Source organism: Etheostoma spectabile, chromosome 20, assembly GCF_008692095.1.
Source record: "Etheostoma spectabile isolate EspeVRDwgs_2016 chromosome 20, UIUC_Espe_1.0, whole genome shotgun sequence".
Classification (NCBI taxonomy): domain Eukaryota; kingdom Metazoa; phylum Chordata; class Actinopteri; order Perciformes; family Percidae; genus Etheostoma; species Etheostoma spectabile.
Window position 1 is genome coordinate 3,198,268 of NC_045752.1, and position 19,645 is coordinate 3,217,912.

Below are 19,645 nucleotides of genomic sequence, written 5' to 3' on the forward strand. Positions count from 1 at the left end.
CGTGGCATTTTGAAATACCTTGCATTTTTTGCTGAAATACAGTTTAATCACAGCTTCAATCAAGAAAATAATGCTGCACGTTTAACATATTTTGGTAATTTATGACAAAACCATATTTATGACTGGAACCAGAAATCGAATGCAAAAACGATAAAAATGTGATGCCCAAACCTAATGATGACGGAATGATTAAGAACAGTGAAGGGAGCAACATTCTACAAAGAACCACAGCCATATACATGTAATGGTGGCCTTTTCCACTGAAAGCAACCTTGACAAAAGTAGCATTCAGATGGCAATAGACTTGGAGGAGGAAGCAAAGGCACTCAGATGGTGGACTTTGAAAAGGACACTCGAAGGTGGTGGTTCTCTCCCAGATCGTGGTTGTGGAACTCGATGAGGGACTCAATTGCCTCCTCGACTGAGCCCATCTGGATCAGGGCCATCTTACGGTCTTTTCTGTTAAGTGAAGAGGGAACAATGTGTTCTGAGTGACTTAACATGCTGCCCTCTTGTTTGAAGGTTGCTTGCCAGTAACTACGTTCTAACTGATTTTTCCTCTATGCTCTTTTCAGACTCTAAACAATAAAAAGAATTTGAGTGACTGGACTGAGACTCACTGAAAGAACTTGAAGGCCTTGACTGTGGCTCCTGAGCTGGCAAAAAGCCTCCTGAGGTCATCCTCCACCACAGAAGGCCTGAAAGCAGAGGGGGAAACAAAGAAGTTGACATTCCCCTTACTTATTGGCATTTTCGTATTTATTCATATTGTGAAACAAAAGGCTTGATTACATCTAAAAATAAACTCTACAGAGTAACAAGTTTAGAAAATACTTTCACAACTACTTAATCCCGAGCATTTGGCAAAGAAAACAATGAATATGAATAGAAATGAAAAAGTTTACAGCACAAAAGTTGCTGGGGAGAGTGGGAACGAAAAGGAGACTATTGCAGCAGCACTTACGGTATGTTGGAGAGGTGGAGTGTTGCAGAGGGTGGGAAGATGTTGGAGTAATTTTTGGAGCCAGGCTTCTTGAAACGGTGCAGCGGTGAGTTGCTGTAGTCCTTTGTGAGGCCCTGGTCCTCGTGGCCTTCTCTGGGCAGCTGCACTGTGGTGTGTTTTGATGACGTCACACGCATAGCCCTGCCGTGGAGACGCTGGCCATTCAGGTGGCTCATAGCTGGGTAACAATAAGACAAATTAATTCCTGCCTTATTTGCTCAGTTGAGGCCCACTAGGTAAAGGCTCCAGACAATGTATGGTAAAATAATGAAAGAAGAAAGCAAGATGAAAGACAATGATACAGCAAAAGAAAGCAAATTGTGTTTTGCAGGGAACAAGTGTAGCTACCTAGCTGAGCCTGTGTGCTATCAGACATCTGGATCAGAGCGTTCTCCTTTTTATTAAACAGGATCTTCACTCTCATGACATCGCCGTACACACCTAGGGAGGAAAAAGGAGGGGTCACAACACAAGTGCAACAAAGAACACAGCCTTAACAGGAGCTACACAACCAATCACAGCAACAACAAAAAACTATTTAAATCATCACATCAGGGACATTGATATTCATACTGCTACTAAAAGAACACAGTCTAATTAATAAGTAATTGTCAGTCTATTCTACTAATTTTAATGTTCAATTCTGCATGGGATATCTACAACTAATCCGACATAAGCCCTCTTAGATAACAATTACACAGATGCCGGCAGCTAAAATGGTTATGCTTAAGAAGGGAGAGGTAGTGATCTGAAGGCAAAAATCAAAGTGTAGTAAAATAAGGGCGTAGTGATCGGTTTAATCGCTCTACAGTGAAGAAAAAGCGGTTTTCTTGACCAACGTATGGGCATTATAGAGACATGCAGGAATAAACTAAACATGCATATATCTACATTAATGCAACTGAGACAACCGCAAAGAAATATGGTGACATAATCAGAGGGATATGTCAACTCATAACCACTAACAAAGCAGCAGCATTTCATCTGATTATATACTGTTACTGAGTGACTCAAGGCAACCACAGAAAATCAACCTAACAAAAACTTAAATTGGCTCGGTTATCATGGCTTGAAATTAGACCGGTTGAAAGCAAAGAGTTTACTGTTACCCTTTTTCTGGGCGTGATGCTTTAGAGTTTAGATCGGCTTCCTGCCCCATTCCCAGACAAAATGATCCCCGCGTTTCTATTTAGTGAGGCAATAATTCCACTGAGAGGCTGTGCTCTTTGAGGAGGAAAAACTGCCCGTTGCCCATGGACAGTAAACCACTCCCGTTACAAATGAAATGCTGCAGCTTTGTGTGGTGTTCTCACCTTACTTTGCTCACACAAACCCACAACAACCAAAACAGGTCATACAAACCCCAAAACAAACAAACACCCCCACCCTTCATAGCCCTGTAGCCTGATGAGCCATCAGTGGTTAAAAAACAACAAAGCCAACAACATGAGACAAGACATGCCCACCTTGCCAGGTAACAGTAGTAATAAAAAAGGAGATGAAAGGATGATAACGTACCGAAAAGAATAAAGAGGCAGTGTGGCGTAACGCTCTTTAGAGACAGCAGGGGGAGCAGCGGGGCAGGGGGCCAAAGGGGGATAGGGAACAGGGGACAGGGGAAAAGAGACGGAGCGGAGGACAGTGGAGTGGAGTCAGGACATGTCCGCAGGCCACAGGCAGCGAGGTCCACAGGAAGGCCACAGTACCATGGAGGAAGGAGAGGCATGAGGGACGAAGAGAATGGAGAGGACAAGGAGGAGGAGGAGTAGTAGGAGTTGAGGATTTAAAGAGCATGAGAGAGGAGAAAGGAAAGAAAAGATGAGGTGGAGGAAAGAAAGATAGCGAAGGGACAGATGATGGCATTGAGGAGCCAATGTGTTTTTGTTGTATTTTCAATTTGTGGGTGGTGTCCAAATTGGGGATGATGAAATGGGGAGAAAGAGGGTTGGGTAGAAGTAACAAGAGTGACACAGGGGAGAGGAGGACAGAGGGAACAATTGGTTGTGGGGCGTGCAGTCAGTTGGCAAGAGTTGAGGTGAGGGGGTTTTAAAACAAAGAGGGAAAGGGGGACAGAAGAGAAGAGAGAGAAAAAGGAAGTAAAAAAAAACAAGGTCAGTATACACAAAGAAATGTAGTGCTTCAGACAGTAGAACTGGCTAAATTAAAATGCACTGTCACTATGGGAACACTAGGAGAAAAAGAAGAGAAAAAAAGATTAACAATGAAATACAGAAAAAAGGCAGAGACAATATGTACTTTTAATTACAGGCTGTGTTTGTTTAGATTTAAAATTACATTAGAAAAAAAAACAGTCAAATCTGAATGTTAATTTTAATATACCTGTTCCATCTTAAAAAGCTGATCTTAATTAACATCTTTAGATAACTACAATAAATGTAATGAGCATGACAGACTACGTATACATTCTAAACACTATTAAAAAAAAGACCTAAATCATGTACATGGTTCGTTTCTTTAAAAAGATATATTAAAGTAATATTGTCTCTCCAACAACTCAAGAATGATTTCAACTAATGGACAAAAATGAAGATATGAAATGGTAAGTTAAAAAAAAAAAAAAAAAAAAAAAAAAAAAAAAAAAAAAAAGAAGTTAGTGTTTTGAATAAACTTAAAATTCACAGTGAGCAAAGTGGCAGGTCAGAAATGCAGCAGGTTTGGTCAAACACAAAGGTCCTGAAAGAGAAGAGGTTTTGATGACCCCTTTTAATTAAAAACCGTGGTTAGGGGACCCCAACTAGTCGGATCACATGTTGGTGTTGAGAAATTGGGGGCAAAACACTGGAGCTCTTGCACAAATGGATCCAGGCCCATTAACCATAGTGTAAACAAATGGCACTGTAACATTTTTATGTTTCTCAGCACTGCACTGACAGAGGCAGGATGTAGAACTGTTTAAACCTAGTAAGTGTACTGACCTCAGGGTTCAGGTTGCTGACCAACAGGACATGGTGGCCCCCAGAGGCCGTAAGCCCTGATAGGCCGAGGCGACTAGCAGCAGCTGCAGCAGCCGCCATGCCACCATGGCCCACACCCAGGGACGCCAGGCCAGGAATACCAGGCATCGACAGCCCTAAAGAGGAACAAAGTTACAGTTACTTTCACTTTTATGTATTGCGAGCTACATACTGAAGCAAAATGGTATATGATAAAACATAAAAACTTGGAAATATATGAACAGTGTTAGCATCAAGGTAGGGCTGCACACTTGAAATTTTATCGAAATTGCAACATGGACTAGAGGGAAATATTTGTTAAAAGGCAAAATATGTGTCAAATAATTCTAAAATAAGGTATTGCGGAGATGCAAAGATGTGCTGGGCCTACAAATCCTATCCTAGAGACTAAAAGGAAAACTTCTTTGTTTGGTACGATTTTTTTTTTTAAATTCTTGTTCAATGATAGTCCAAAAAATTGATAATTCCTTCACAATTTGACATTATCTCCATATCGTGCAGCCCTACATCAAGGCCAACTACATACAGCAGATAGCAGGTGAATGTTTATGGAAGAGATATAGGTCTCACTCAAAATTGAATAGCTTGTAGAAGAACTGACCTTGTACTGTATAGTACTGACCTGATGCCTGCTGGATGGCAAAGGTTGGGGGAAAGGCATGAGCTCCACCATAAGGAGAGGCTGAGATTAGCCCTGGAGCAGCTAGGACAAGAGGAGACAAAAAAACAGAACAAAAATAAGACCATAAAACCCTCCATCAAATTTGTGCTTACGATATGCAAATCAGAAAATGTTTACACATTTGGCCAAGTAAAACCTGTAAGTGATAATTCAAAAGCAACTGGACTATGTATTTTACCAAAAGCAGCCATGGTCTGATGGTCAATGGAGGGCTGTGAATCCGCATTGGGGAGGTCAGGTCGGGTGTAATCCCTGCTCTTGTCATTGTTGTACTTGACATTGAGGCTGGTGAGCTTGGAGAAGCTGATTCTCAGGGTACAGCAGGCATTGTAGATGTTCTGTCCATCCAGAGACTGAGAGATATTTGAGCATTAGATTTCAGACAACATAAGTGATGTTTTTCAATTTGGATTTTAACTACAGTTTCATGTTACGCCAATTGGTCCCACAATGTTTACACTGAAGCTGCAATGTTAAAACTCAACCCTACTGCTAAAGTGGTGGTAACGTCTGACTGAAACAACATGACTAAGAGCAACAGTTGTACCAGTCTTACCAGTTTGGAGTGCTGAGCTGTTAGGCCATCAGCATACTGGATCAGAGCCTGGAACTGGTTGTTCTTAGTGAAAGTTATGATTTTCAGCACGGTGCCAAACTTTGAGAAAATCTGGAGGGGGAAGACAGCACAATTAGGAGCACATCACAACTTCCACTGTAACCAACATGCATATTTTGTTTATGTAGCGCTAGCAGATTAGCAATATGTTTTGCTGAGAATGTAATACATGTGAGCTACAGGGAAACTTTTCTCAGTAACAAGGAACGGAGAAACACATGCAACAACAAACTATCAACATATATAAGTAGGTTGAGTACATGGTACAATGCAGTTGTGTGTTTCACTGCTTTACATTTTTTTATTGAGTACAATAGTAGAAAACCAGGTAGGTCTGCTTAGACAATTGCAGTGCTATTAAAAAAATGAAATTCAATTACAAATTTAGGTAACTGTAGTTGTTCAAACAAATTACAAAACTGCCTGAACCTGGTGTAGGACATCCAGGGTGACGGGGTAGAAGAGATTTTCCACTATGACTCTCAGTACGGGGCTTTGCGACCCTGCTCCTCCCATGCTAGCTGCATCAGCCGGAATGGCCATGCCTCCCATCCCACCTCCGTGCAGTGCATTGACTGCCTGCAGAGCTGCCTGTGCACGCTAGGGGGAAGAAAAAAAAATTCAGTAATACGTTAATGAGTTGAATATAAGCTATGCTTTTTTTAGTTTAAGGCAATTAAACAGAGGCCATTTTTCATTTCTGTGGTTTACCTATACAATTCTCCCAAACATTATGTTACCAATAAATATGAGACTATTTTTTATAAAAATGTACTTTTTATTAAAATTTCTCCATTCAGCACACAGTTGATGTGAAAAGCAAATGTGCGTGTATGTGTGAGCACAAATTCTTACCACTTGGTTGGGGGAGTTGTCCGTCTTAAGCTCCTTATGGGTTGAGTATTGCATGTAAATGGGGTGGTTTCTGATGACAGGGGTGACAGAGGAGTAGTAGCTCACCATCGTCTGTGCACACTCCTCGCTGTTCAGTTCCAAGAAAGCCTACAGGGGAGGACCAGAGAAACACAGTCAATCTGTTTCTCCCATTACATGTGACGTGCCACTCTTAGGCAATGTTTATTAAGCATTAGAAATAATTTAGCAAGTCTGTTTTAACCCTTGCATTTTTACTGCCCATCATCGGTTTTTACTTTTAAAACTTACCAAATTCAATTTTCATCTTTATTGGTTTTGACAAAGAAAGACATGTCATCAAAAACAGGAGATAAAGAAATTCCATAGGGAATCAAGACTGAGTTCAGACCAAAGATTTGGACGCGTTGAAACTTTCAGCGAGCTGGTCTGCATTGTTCTGGTCTACAACGCCTCTTTGTACTTCCATTCCAACTCCCGACATGCAGGCTTATTTGTAGCTGGATATATAATTTGTTGCATCTAAACATACATGTGGATTATTTATGGTGAGAATCTTGCTACAGGTCCATTTCTAGCGATGAATCGGCAAACATCAGTTTCATTTCTCTGATTCACTGCTTTGTTCTAACACGGCTGGGCGCTCCCTGTCTTCAGTCATTCTCTCTCGCTTGACCATATTAACGTTACCGTGCTTTCGGGCAGTTGTTGTGGCTCCGTCTTATAGATCGTTTTATTTTTTTAGTTCATAGCTGACTACTCTATTGGCTGTTGAAACAGCTGACGTCCCGTTCGTTCTAAAACCAGTCTCTGCAAATCGAGCCGAGCCGGTTCAGACCTCTGCAACGTTCTAAAACTGTTTCGCCTCTTCACGAATCTTTGGTCTGCTCCAGAATTTTAATCAGCTGAGGGGGGGTTGCTGAACGTCAAAATTACCTTTACCTGAAAACAGTAGGGGTGGAACGGTTTATGTACTTTTATTGAACTGAAACAGTACAGGCGTCACAGTTCAGCACATGAATTTACATGGTATAAAAATAGATAAAACTTGAGTGCAAATTAACTAATGTAATGCGGAACTACTGTTCGATTAAGAGGGTTCTTCAGGGACACCAAATCTGTAGCCCCACCTTAGCGCTGAAGCTCGGTGCGCCGTGTGTAGCCAAGCTCCGCCTATGTATGCAGTTTCAGTGAGACAGAGATAGCAGCACTAAGTTGCGTTAAGTTATTGACTGTGTCGCTAGATTTAGCAAAATTTCAGACCTCTTGCCGAGTATTTTTTTTTTTAAAAAGCTGAGTCATATGAAATTACATATTTCATAAACAGCTAAAGGAGCGGCAATACGCATAGCGCAAACCCTGTTGTGCATTTGCCCTGTACCATGGCGGCAGAAATTTTACTGTGACAGGTCGCCATCAACATAGAGGAAACACCCGACACACCCCCACACTTTTCCAAGTACGTTTAAGGCTTAAATCAAACAAACTCAGATTTATATGTGTTTTTTTAAATTACGCACGGAAATGTACATAATGTGCATTGTTACACCGAGATGCATTGATAAAAAAAAGAAGTTTAGAATCGAATGGTTTGCCCCTAAATAAAATCGTGAGGTGCCGAGAGATTCCCACCCCTAATACACACACATCCGTCCTTACCTGGTTTTTCCCTTTCAGCATCAGCAGATTAGTGACCTTCCCAAAGGGCAGTCCCAGGCCAATAACTTCAGCCTCATTTATGTCGTTGGGCAGTTTGCGTACATGGACCACACGTGACGGAACACCAGGGCTGCGGACGTCACCTTTGAATTTTTTGCTGTCGTTGCCATTGGCTGCAGGAAAAAAAAAACAAGCAGAAGCAGATACAATCAGGGGTGGAACAGAAGGCTCTGGTTCTCCTTGAATAATGGATTGATTGTCATGGCAACACAAACACAAAAACGACATGCACTTCAATAAAAAGGATTCACCCCTCCATGGCAACCCCCTTACCTGCATTCATGATATAGGGCCCGTTGGATATGCAGGAAGAAAAGAGTTCGTCGGATCCCCTCTGCAGAAAGAGAGAAAACAATGGTTCACTTCAGTGTATTCACCAATGAGGACACAGCATAGCAGGTGGAGAGCCCAGCTCTCATATTACAGAGCCATTGTGTGATAAAGCAGGAAGTAATCTGATAACCAAAGATGCTTGAGCAAACCCGCTCGAGTAGAACTGCACCTCCCTCACCTGAAATATTAAATGACCTAGCTTGTCAGCAAGGATATCTGACTTCATCATTATCATGTCTTTCCGTCCCAGTTATATTATTCTCCAGCAGTATTTCCTAGTTCCAAATCTTAGCCACAATGGCCTTTATTTTCTGACTTGGGGCCTAATGATCACTTTTGAACACCAGTCACACTTGAGTAACAGCTTCTGCTCAGCTGAAAGCACAAAAGTCAGCAGTAACACCTTAGCTAGACAGCAGCGGTCAGTCAGTCAGTACAACCCATCTTCTCATTTTTGAGTATAAGGAGGAAGGATAACACACAAGTGGTCTAGATCGTAAGACAAGATGGGTATACTTCCAGCCCACACTAGTTTACTGTCTGCTGAAACAGCCTTCTGTCCTCCCTCTCTCTCTCTCGTAGATATAAAGTGCTGTCCTCATGGTAGTGTGTGAGTTTGTGGTTGTGCGAGATGAAGTACAGCAGTCACAAGAAGTGGCTCAGCAGGCTAAGCTCTACAATGAAAGTCCTGTTCTGGCTGAGACTAGGGGCATTGTTACACGGCAGCGCACACACATATGGAGCACCAAGGACTCTCTACGAGTGAAAGAGCCCTGAAGCGCTTTAACAACAACCAGTCATGCAGGTTAGCTAGCATTTTACTACACCTTGTGAATCTTGGCCTTTACATTTGGAAGGTGAAGGGGCCTGGGGGTGGGGTTCAGTCAGGCACATTAAATGGCAGAAATATAGTGATTTCAAACGCAACATTTGGTGGTTCCTCTTAACACTTTGAAGGGGCGGTGTGTTGCCATGAGAGCACAAGACTAAGCAGCAGTAGTATAAACTACCCTTTGACTTCCAGATGGTTTGGCTGAGTCAGTCACTCTCACTCTAAGGCCCACACAAAGTGGGTCTGCTGTCTCAATTCATGAATGTAGAGCAACAAGAGACATTCTTATGTCTTTTCACTGTGCCTTCATGACCAGGGGCCTCTCAGTTTGGCAAAAGTTCAAAACTTTATATAAATGGAATGCATACTTGGCAGACTGAGGTAAGATAACTAAGGTGCAAAACAGAATGCAAGACAAGACAAACGTCAAGGTTTTTAAAATGGGAGCGTCCGCTTAACTCATTAAACGCATGGTGATTTTCAAAAGACATGTGTTGTAAAAAAGCTGAAAAACCAACAATATTTTTGCTTGATAAATGGGCCACGGCCAGATGCAAGCCATGAGAAATGAAGGAAGTGGCTCCCCCCCTCCAATGCTTGTGGGCAGGCAGTGTCACATTATCAGTCAGCAGACCAACTCCAAACAGGAAAAGCAGCAAGATCAGGCCTGCTTCCAGTGTTTTGCTTAAGTTCCTCTTGGGACTGATGGTTACTGTTCTATGACAAGACTCTCTCCCCCTACTTCCTCATTTTAAAAATAACCAGAGCTAAGACAGTCTTGTGTAATATATGACTGAATAAATTACCCATCGCTTTGGTAGGGAGTGTGGAAGAGAGGGCAAAGCAGCACTAAGTAAAGTTACAAAGTAGGGCTGGGCGTTTAACAGAAAAGTAATCAAAGCCACAAATTCAGAACCTCTAAGTTTGCTTTTGTTTTTTATGTTTTTTTTAAAAATCATGTTAAGTTTAGCCGACAAAATATGACTGCCACGTAGCGACAACAGTTTAGTTAAGACTCAAAAATGGCGAGGATATTACAAACACCCATTTCCTGTGTGAAAGTCAGTTAATTTTTCCTGAACCCCGCCCCCTCTTTTAAAGCCCTACGTTTTACTTTTAATATTGCAATAGTCAAAATGTATTTTGATTGCAAAATAAGCTGTTTAACATTGCACTATTTAAAAAAAAAAAGAAAGTTATTATTTTCTACCTTTAGGAAACTTGATTCCCAGTAAAATGTAACTTTTCCCCAAGACATCTTAATTTCAAGCAATGTGTGCTGTGAAATATTCAGTAAATAACTAAAATATTTTCCAGTCCTATTACAAAGCCAATAAAAGAAAAAGAGAGCTTGGAAAAAGAGTGTTGATCGACTCCAACACCGTGCCATTTTCCAACCAAAACCCACTAGATGTGTATCGACTTGTTCACATCCTTTGTTTGCTCTGCACTAATGGTATAACAGCAACCTTCAGCAGAGAATGACACATAATGCCTTGCAATGCTGAAACTGTTGCGCAGCTTCCTCTAACTTACAATGGCCCACCTTGAACTTAATTTAAAAATATATATATTTAAACTAAGGGAACATTGACTGGGGGCATTTTCCCCGCTCCTTCCAGGACATCACACCAGGTTTGCATTGCACCAAAAAGGATGAGGAAAAGAACATGGGTTTTTGCAGTATTGGGGGGGGGGGGGGGGGGGGGGGGGGGGGGAAGAGAGAGAGAAACAAACATGAAACTAAATCCGAGATGATTTATTGTACTCGTATACAAGCAACCTCATTTTGGACTCTGTTGGGGGGTTGGGTGGATGGTAATCACTCAGGAAAAGCACAAAGGAGAGCAGCACAGGTACAGACATGTGTGTTCACTGTGATCCGCCTCTGCCAGTGGAGGGGGCAGGGAGCTGTGCCTCACCAGGGGGCTGGTGGGGGGAGATTGGAATGCGACCGCGGAATGCTAGACGCTCTACCCAGACGGAATAATTACAGATTCCAGCAAGGCAGCTCTCCATAACTCAGCATTTTCATTACCACAGTACATTGAATCTTAAAAATTGTTTAAGTTGAGGAAAGAACCACATCGGGAGTCAAATCTTGAGTACTGGTCAACATTAAAACTGTACATTGTTCATGTTTAAAAAAAAACAGGCCTTACTGAATTGAATGAAGTGGGTGGGGTGTTCCCCTGTTACGGGTCTGTGTATCAGAGTGCTTGTTTGAACAGTGTAAAGACCTTTGGCCGGGAGGATGAGGACAGTTGCGCCAGGATGGTTACAGCTCTAAGTTTGAGTTCAATTACTCCTCCTACACATAGCTGCCTCAGGCCCTGTTAACAAGGATTACTACTTAGGCAGGCATTTTTACTGGTTATGCAAGTGAACAACCAGCAGTTTGCCAAAAAACAGTGTGTTCCCCCATTTAAACACAAACCTGTAACAAAGGGCTGCTATTCCAGTGACATAGGTGTACAAGACAAATACAAAAAAACTGGTTTCACTGGGGATTGTTAAGTGGTCTTCGGCTAGAAACAAGGCTGAATAAATATTAAGTATCGGGGCGGGATACAGCTGCTTTCTTAACATTCCAATAAGGACAACATGCTATTAAAAAGGAACACAAAAAACAAACAGGAAGTTTCATTTCCCTTCGGCCACAGAACCCAAAAGAAACAGGCCTGGGAATTCCAATATGCCATGTCCAGTCTTGGAAGTTGCTGAAACCTCTATGTTCTGACCGTTGTACATCTAAAAAGATGAGACAGTCTGCAACTGAAAACTTATTACACATGAGAAATGGCTTTGGACAGCAGTCCTGTAATTATAGAGGACGCTGTTGCAAACTGTGTCTCAAGTCCCCAGTGTCACCACAGTTCTTTTCCATTTCCATTCTTAAGTGTAATAAAACTTAAAATGCTACAAAACTTACTGGAACCACAGCTTTACAATTTACACCACTCACAATTGCTACAGAAATACCATTTCTTTAGTAGTCAGGTGAAGAGTGAGGTGAAGTAAAAAATAAATCACAACTGCAATATGAAGATTATTAAAAAAGATTGCCTACCTTTGTGCCAACTGATATGTCATGGACACCTCTGTGAAAGAGAAATAAAGTTGATAGTTATGTGTACAAAAAGAAACCAAAGATAATGGACAATGGTCAGTCATTAGATCAGGCAACGACTTCTCACAACAGCAAAATAGTATGTACTCTACAAACTATTCTTTACAAAAAGACCGATACTACGATTCAACTAAAAGCATACTTGACTTCGTCATTCATTTACAAAGCTTGAAATTCAAAACGCATTAGCTACACTTCAATAATTCGAGCTAAAGCCAGCCATGCTAAAATAAACAAAATACTTACTCAATTTCAGGGACGTAGCCGGATCCCAGAGGATACAAGTCAGCGTCTAGGCGGCTGCAATGGGTTGGCAAAGCAAACTTCAGTGTGGACACTTAACAGCATACTTGCAAGTAATATTGACACAAATGTCGAATAACAAATTTAGCTACGTCAAGCGTATTGCTGAGCGAATTCGATGTAATAGTGCATTGGAAGTGCTTTAAACGGTCAAATTCACTTTATCAAAAGGGTGAAATACGCTTGATGTAACGAGTACGCATTGTGTATCGAACCCTGTAAATCGAACCTGGTATGGAAGTCCCTGTTTAAATCAACGGGAAATGTTAAAGCCAGACATCTTCAACATGGCACTCCGCAGACAAATGAATGCGGAAATGAGACACGTTGCTTTAGCTAGCGCTCGAGCTCCCTTATAACCTAGTAATGTTACGAAGGTAACGTTAAGTTAGCCAATGTTAACTAATGTTTGCGTTACTGTATGTTTCTGAAATTAAAAAAAAAGTGTGTTCCCACTCTTATTAAATAACGTTCACGTATGCTTAGCGTCGGTCCCGTTTACATAAAAGGATAAAATATGTCCGTTCAAACGGTTCCCATGACTAACGTTTGTTAGCAGTGGCGATGGCTAGCAGCTGCTGGTTAGCTTAACGTTACGGTCCAGCTAACTGTTGCATGTTTTGATGAAAAAAACGGTTTCAAAACTTTCCAGGTCTAACGGTTAAGTGAAACCGCAATCGATATCAACTTATATTAATAAGCAACTTAAATATTAAAGTGGAATACACAGCGCTCGGTTTGCCTAATAAAGTCTTAAGAGAGGTTCTTTTCACTTACCCGTCCATTGCACAAGAAAAAACTGGAGGTCTGAAGCGAAGGTAGGGCGGCAGACTTGCTTGATTTTCTTACAAAATGGCTGAACACACGGAGGCGAGCGCTGATTAGTCCAGGCACTTTCAAGAGCCAGAAACAGGCGGGGACAAGCTTCTACTTGAGTCGCGATTGGGCAAGACGGCTATCATTTTTGCGGAAAAAGAGGAGGCGGCGGCAAATTTCCAGAACATCATATCAAGTGGTCAGGTTAGTTAGGTTTTTATGTGATGAGAAGCGTACTTTGAGTCAACATAGTGGGTAAATAGAAAAGCCTGTCGAGTTTTTCAGGGCTAGCTAGGTGGCGAGGGTGGAGTCTCAGTTAAATATAAGCAGTTAAATATGTGGGCTCTCATAATATCTCATGATTATACAGTGCAGCAACATAAAAAAACTTTCAAAGCTGAGTAACCTACCAAAGAAGTGTTTTAGTGACGATTTAAACGAGCACCAGAGTCCACAATACCGATATACTAGCAGTGGTAGAAGTATTAATTACTAGCCTACTATTACTAGCCTACTAAAGGCAGCAATGCCCTAAATTTGATTCACCACGAGTTAAAGTCCTACAGAATTAGCAACATGTAGGCCTACATGGAGTGTTAAAAAATATAAGTGTTACTCATGCAGAAAGATGAGCCCATGTGACTGTTATGTAGCCTATTTAACGTATTTAATTATTAATGTGTAAGTAGCATTTGTATTTGTATTGACAAGCTGGAAACCATGTTACTTCATGTACTATTGGTTACTATCGGCACAGATTAATCTACAATAGTTTATAGCTAAATAAAATGCTCACATTTTGTGTGCAAAATCTTGATGGTAAAGGTAAAAAACGTAGTAGTGTTGAAGTTGCATTAAAAGGAAATACTCAAGTAGAATATACCTCACAATTGTATAGCCTAGTTGAGTTAATGTATAGTTAAATTGATTTCATCACTGTGAGAGAGTTCAGGATTAGGAGAGTCAAGCGACAATATTTGGATAGTGATTAACCACTGGTCATCAAGTGTTGGGGGAATCCAGTCACATTGTGACCAAAGCTTTGTGGACCTCATCAAATTTACAGATTACAGTATTCAGATTCAGAGAACTTGTGTTTTGTAGTTTTCACCACTCAGTCTAATGTGTGAACAACTCTACTGGTGTTGGTGGGGGCACAACCCAATCAAGGTGGCCGTTGCCCTGATACTGTGGTTTGTCAGCACCAGTATCGATTCAGGAAAAGATCCTGAATAGAAAACATGTAGCTTGAAATTGCACAACAAAAGAGTTCTGGAGTGACAATGAAACAAAGAGACATTTATAATGCAGTGTAGGAGCCAGAAGTAGGTCACCAACATAACCAGTTTAAAAGGTAGGGTGTACAGCTCAGTTACACACCACTTAAATAGTTTAGCACCCAACAGAAGCATGTGCACACTGGTATCATCACAGAAGGAAGCTAAACACAAGTAAAATACATTTTTTACCCACACACTGACTTGCAATTTTTTTTTGCAAATAAAAATAAGAAGAAGGCCTTCATATAACAAAACACAGATATCTGTAAATCCTACAGGTTACAGGTCTGTATCATTGTTTTGGAAAATGAGGTGAAAGAACTAAATGATGGGGTGTCTTAAAATAGAAATTTGAGAAGTAACAGGAACACAGATAAAGTGGCTAACAACAGCAGTACAAAGTGTCAAGATGCCGCAGTTGGTAATTTGTGTGAATAAGACGTGTGTACAGTAATTTCTTCCTGAAAAATATGAGCCACGAACAACAGCTGGTGCTGAAACACTCTCACTAACACCAAGGACCACTCTCACTAACACCCTTGACTGGTTCTTACAGGTATTGAGAAAAATAGCCAAGCGTTAGTTATTTTATAAGGTTGAATCAGTTTGGATTTTAAAGGAAAATAAGTGTTATTGTTTCTTAACACTTTGTTTATGTGCCATAGCGGAGGACTACATTTAACCAACTACTGACAGAGGAAAGGTAATTACTGGTATGTTACCATAGCAGCAATTATATTTAGCTTTACCCTGATTAAGATGGTTTCTGTTTTGGGACTTCTGATCCTGTGTGTGTGTGTGTGTGTGTGTGTGTGTGTGTGTGTGTGTGTGTGTGTCGGTCGTTGTCTGTCTGTCTGTCTGTCGTCTGTCTGTCTGTCTGTCGTCTGTCTGTCTGTTCTGTCTGTCTGTCTGTCTGTCTGTCTGTCTGTCTGTGTCTGTAAAAGTGTGGAAAAGCATTGACAAAGGTGTGACCTATAACAGCACACTATATACTCTCTGTCTGGTGATGTGGAACCTTCTGCTACTTTTATGAAATGGTATCATCACAGAGAATGTGTCTGCAAACTCACATCATACTGGCCTGACATACTTAAAAATCAAAATTATTTATCAAAGCCGGAACTGCTGCAGCATATAGCGATACAATTATCTGTTTTTGTTGTGCATTCCTGACCTCCATCTGATGAATGCCCTGTTTAAATATCCCTCTGTTTTTTTTTGTCTACCTACCCCCAACTTATTTGCTCAACCACACACACACACACACACACACACACACACACACACACACACACACACACACACACCCCTTTGCTAATAATATGTTACTAATAACTTTCTGGGGAAGATCGCTGCCTTACAGGATATTTGACAACATTGTAACAGGATCAACTTTCATAACAGTGGACGTATGCTCTCTAGTGGCATGTTCTAGTTAGTTCACTTTACCAAATAGCCCGGCTAACGTGTAGTTCTAACAATGCAGAAATCCCATTAATGCATAATAAACAGGTATTTTTGGTAACATTGCTCTCAATAACGCTCTGCTTTGAATGTTTCCATCCGCTCTATAATATGTTTCCTCAAATGACAGTTTACTCTTCTACATTATCCATGCTCCATAAATGAGTGGTAGTTCAATTGTGTATTATTTTCAGTGTTATTTGTACTTGTCAATTGCGTAAGTCTCATAACAAATGGATGGTTTATCAGAGTATTATTGTGTGTACGTCTCCACAGACGGGTGTCCATCTGTGACTCCCATCAAGATGCCAAAACCAAACACATCAGTAACCAAGGCTTATGTGTACTATCTACAGCATGTGTACATTTGGTTGATTACATACACACTTTTCTGACTTGCTGTAAACAAACAGTAGTTTTATTCAAGATTAAACATTTAGACGACCACAGAATAGATGAACAGGCATTGGTCTAACACAAGGTTGCTTTTTCTGCTGCTGTCCCAGAGACCCACATTTAGACAAAGCATTAGTTCAACACATTTACATGTATAGACTACATATGTATGTATGCAGATATGCATGTGTACTGTAAATACATACATAGGCTGTCATTTAGGCTCCTGTATAAAGTTTGTATCCCCTTAAAATGTTAAACTTTGGGTGCAAGTTTTTTTGTATGTGTGGAATAATAAATGTAACCTGTCAGTTACAGTGAACTCATCAGTTCTGTTGATCTGCTGTATCTATTTATAGTTATGTGAAAATGAGAATAATATTCTTCCATAGTTGTGTAGTAGCCCTCTAGAGTAGAAGGCAGTGTTTCCCATTGGGTCATCATGACCAGTAGCAGAGCAAGAAAAACCCCAGTCTAAAAATGGCGGCAGACAGACAAGTCCAACCAACTAAACCTGACAAAGGCACCAACAATACACAGATGTAGTCATCTTTTAAAAACAAAATTAAAAAAAATTAAATACACACATCAAATACAATATACTGCCTTGCAAAGAGGCCATAGGAAAGAAAAAAACATGAGTCAATATCAGAAAGAAATTTGCAAGTTGTACAATTACAGTGGAACTGTACATATGGAAAGCATAGACTATATTTCATCTGTCCATGCCTGTTGACTTCCCTTTGGAATGTTCGAAGGGATCATTTTTTTTTCTGGTGGTAAATGTAGGCAGGACATGAGAGAATGCATCTGGCACTGAAGGTTGCAAAAGACTCTTATTCTGCAAGTGTATGCAGGAGGCAGATTCCCACAATCCCCCTCATCAGCGATTTCAGCAAGACGGAGAGAGAGAGAGAGAGAGAGTTGAAAAGTTGGTGGATGGAGAGTGTTAGACAAGACTGGATTAGCACCAACTCCAGAGGTTTTCAAACTGCGTGTCTCCGAGCATGGAAGGTGGAGCTGTGTGTGTATGACGGTGAAGGTGGCGATAATGGGGATGATGTGTGGGTGAATCAGGAATATGGATGAGTCAGGGTGGGGGTGGGTGGGAGCAGAAGCCTTGGTGGCGTAGCATCACCCACCCAGAACGTCAATGGCCTCTACTGTCTGTCAACCAAAGTAAACTAGGGCCAAAATGTATTTCAATAGGCTTTCAGGGCTTTGAATTGCTATAGTATACACGCACACGGTATCTTGCTAACATCCTGTGCTTTTTTAAACTGGTTAGACTGATTTTTCCTTATAGAATATGACATATTTTTAACACTATAATTACTGAAAAACGTGTGGACCTGGGCACAACCAAATTCTTTACATTGTGTTCTTATGGCTAAGAAGATAGTGTATCATTATTAGTGAAAAAAGTACTATTGGGCCCGTTTCTACAGACAAAGAGTCAGGGGTTAAACTGGGAGCAAGCAGGACAGAAACCAGCAGCCGACCAACACACAGTGAAATTACAGTATCATTAGATTTTTATTTGGTTCAAAAAGAGACAAAAAGCTTAGTTTTTTTTTTAATGGTAAACTGAGCAAGCCCGCCTCTTGACATTATGGTAGAACTAATCCCAATTTAACCCCTGGATTTACATTCATGTGAACGTGATAGCGTATAATTAAGACCCAACAAGTGACAAGACGGTCAACACAGTTGCAAGGCTTCATGCAGTGCTACCTTATAAGATTTACATTGATTCTACTGTTGATAGAACAAAATGATTTCCGCATTTGTAATCGTTGCGCAATGGTTCGTCATAACTATTGATCATAAAGCGAGTGTATCCATCTTATATTAGAAAAAAAAAATCAAAAGCTGTGATCTTCGTGTACATGTGTCACATATATTATCTACGAGAAGCTAATGCGGTTTGCAATATGGTCACTGTTCTAAATTAGCCGCTTTGTCTCCGTGCTGTTCTTTTTAAACTTAATGCACATCTCTAACACTGGCAATTATATCAACTGTTACTGATGGAAAGACTTGTGTGACTAAAGATATGAGCACATATGAGTCTAAGAAAGCAAAGACACTTGTTATGATTGTAATGCAAATCTGGTAGTGCTTACAAGCTTACATGCAAGTTAATGGTTGGAGATGATATAGAGAACCAAAAACAATAAATACATTGTATAAAACATAATTTCATATCAATATATTAAAATACTATTTAAAATAATATCTTAGACAATATTGCAATATGAAATTGACCGATAAATAGTTGGTAGGCCTACACAGAGAAATATATATATTTAAGTATCGGTATCATCTTCATAATTTGCTGTTTTGACTTAAATGATTTATAGATTCCAGATTTCCCCCAGCGGGTAGCAGAACAATCCAGAGAGCTAATACATTTTCTTTTTTCCAACAATGAGCTTACAGTACACAGTCCCATAATAAAGACATACTTACTGAATACAATATAAATGTCAAGACAGAACAATAGAAAAATATCAATAGAAATCAAAAGTCAAATACATATCAGAGAAAGTATACAGAGTAAAGTGTACTTATGAGTCTTTGTGGTTCTTGTTGTTGTAGCTGGAGCTTGCATTGGCTCTCATTGTTGTTTTATTGGCTGTGTAACTGGACACACACGCTCACACACACACACACACACACACACCAACACACACACACACACACACACACACACACACACGCGCAAATACAGATACATGCAATGGCACACATTCCTGCACAGGTGCAGGTTTGTACTTACCCACACACCAATCACACGCTCACACACACAGACACACACACACACACACACCTCACATGACCGTGCAGCACTTGCAGGTCTGTTTCTTCTCCTTTTCCTTCTCTCCATCCTCTCCGCCTCCGTTGGCCTTTTCTTTCTCCGCCATGCTCCCGTTGGGTGGTGCCTGCTCTTCTGTGGCTGCCTCTCCTCCTGCTTTCCCCTCCCCATCCTCGATTACAACAAACTCAGCCTTGACGTTGCCATCCACCCCTTCCATTCCCAAGGCTGTGCGGGTCTCCTGCTCCTCCTCAACGGTTTTGTAGCCCATGAACACCAGGGTGACGGGGTTGTCCTCGCTGGCCTGGTCAGGACTGGGACCCAGCAGCTTGGCCTCAATCCCTGTCACCTCTCTCTTGGGGGTCTGACCAGAGCTCTGCACTACTCCATTCTCACCTATAGGGA

General features: G+C 40.9%; 2 protein-coding genes and 2 long non-coding RNA genes across 8 annotated transcripts in view; 2 read left to right on the plus strand and 2 right to left on the minus strand.

Moving 5' to 3' along the window:
- Position 1: 1 nt before the first annotated feature.
- On the minus strand, positions 2-13,479 carry ptbp1a (polypyrimidine tract binding protein 1a). Of its 3 annotated transcripts, none has more exons than XM_032500696.1 (16): positions 13,244-13,479; positions 12,410-12,463; positions 12,104-12,134; positions 8,142-8,202; positions 7,809-7,981; positions 6,132-6,278; positions 5,706-5,876; positions 5,217-5,327; positions 4,839-5,013; positions 4,601-4,681; positions 3,940-4,094; positions 2,522-2,555; positions 1,352-1,444; positions 965-1,181; positions 621-698; positions 2-459 (listed from the first exon to the last, which is right to left on the minus strand). In XM_032500696.1, exons 1-16 carry the CDS (start codon positions 13,249-13,251, stop codon positions 327-329), a joined length of 1,722 nt encoding a protein of 573 aa, XP_032356587.1. In that variant the 5' UTR covers positions 13,252-13,479; the 3' UTR covers positions 2-326. The 3 variants fall into 3 exon arrangements, with proteins under 3 accessions (XP_032356587.1, XP_032356586.1, XP_032356589.1); XM_032500695.1 differs by having other exon boundaries at positions 4,580-4,681; XM_032500698.1 differs by lacking the exon at positions 13,244-13,479 and adding an exon at positions 12,696-12,714 and having other exon boundaries at positions 4,580-4,681.
- Positions 4,134-4,682, plus strand: LOC116670261 (uncharacterized). Its single transcript, XR_004326984.1, has 2 exons — positions 4,134-4,215; positions 4,492-4,682. It is a non-coding gene; the product is annotated as an uncharacterized LOC116670261 (long non-coding RNA).
- Positions 13,328-19,645, plus strand: part of LOC116670262 (uncharacterized) — a 19,730-nt gene continuing 13,412 nt past the window's right edge. Inside the window, exon 1 of the long non-coding RNA XR_004326985.1 lies at positions 13,328-13,486. This is a non-coding gene — a long non-coding RNA (uncharacterized LOC116670262). The remainder of the gene's footprint in view (positions 13,487-19,645) is intronic.
- Positions 15,812-19,645, minus strand: part of palm1b (paralemmin 1b) — a 29,304-nt gene continuing 25,470 nt past the window's right edge. For 2 of the 3 annotated variants that reach the window (XM_032500699.1, XM_032500701.1), the window contains exon 6: positions 16,423-19,636. In XM_032500699.1, coding sequence (XP_032356590.1) covers positions 19,257-19,636 — 380 coding nt within the window. In that variant the 3' untranslated portion in view covers positions 16,423-19,256. Of the gene's footprint in view, positions 15,872-16,422; positions 19,637-19,645 lie in introns of those variants that run through there. The other variant, XM_032500700.1, reaches the window with a different exon arrangement.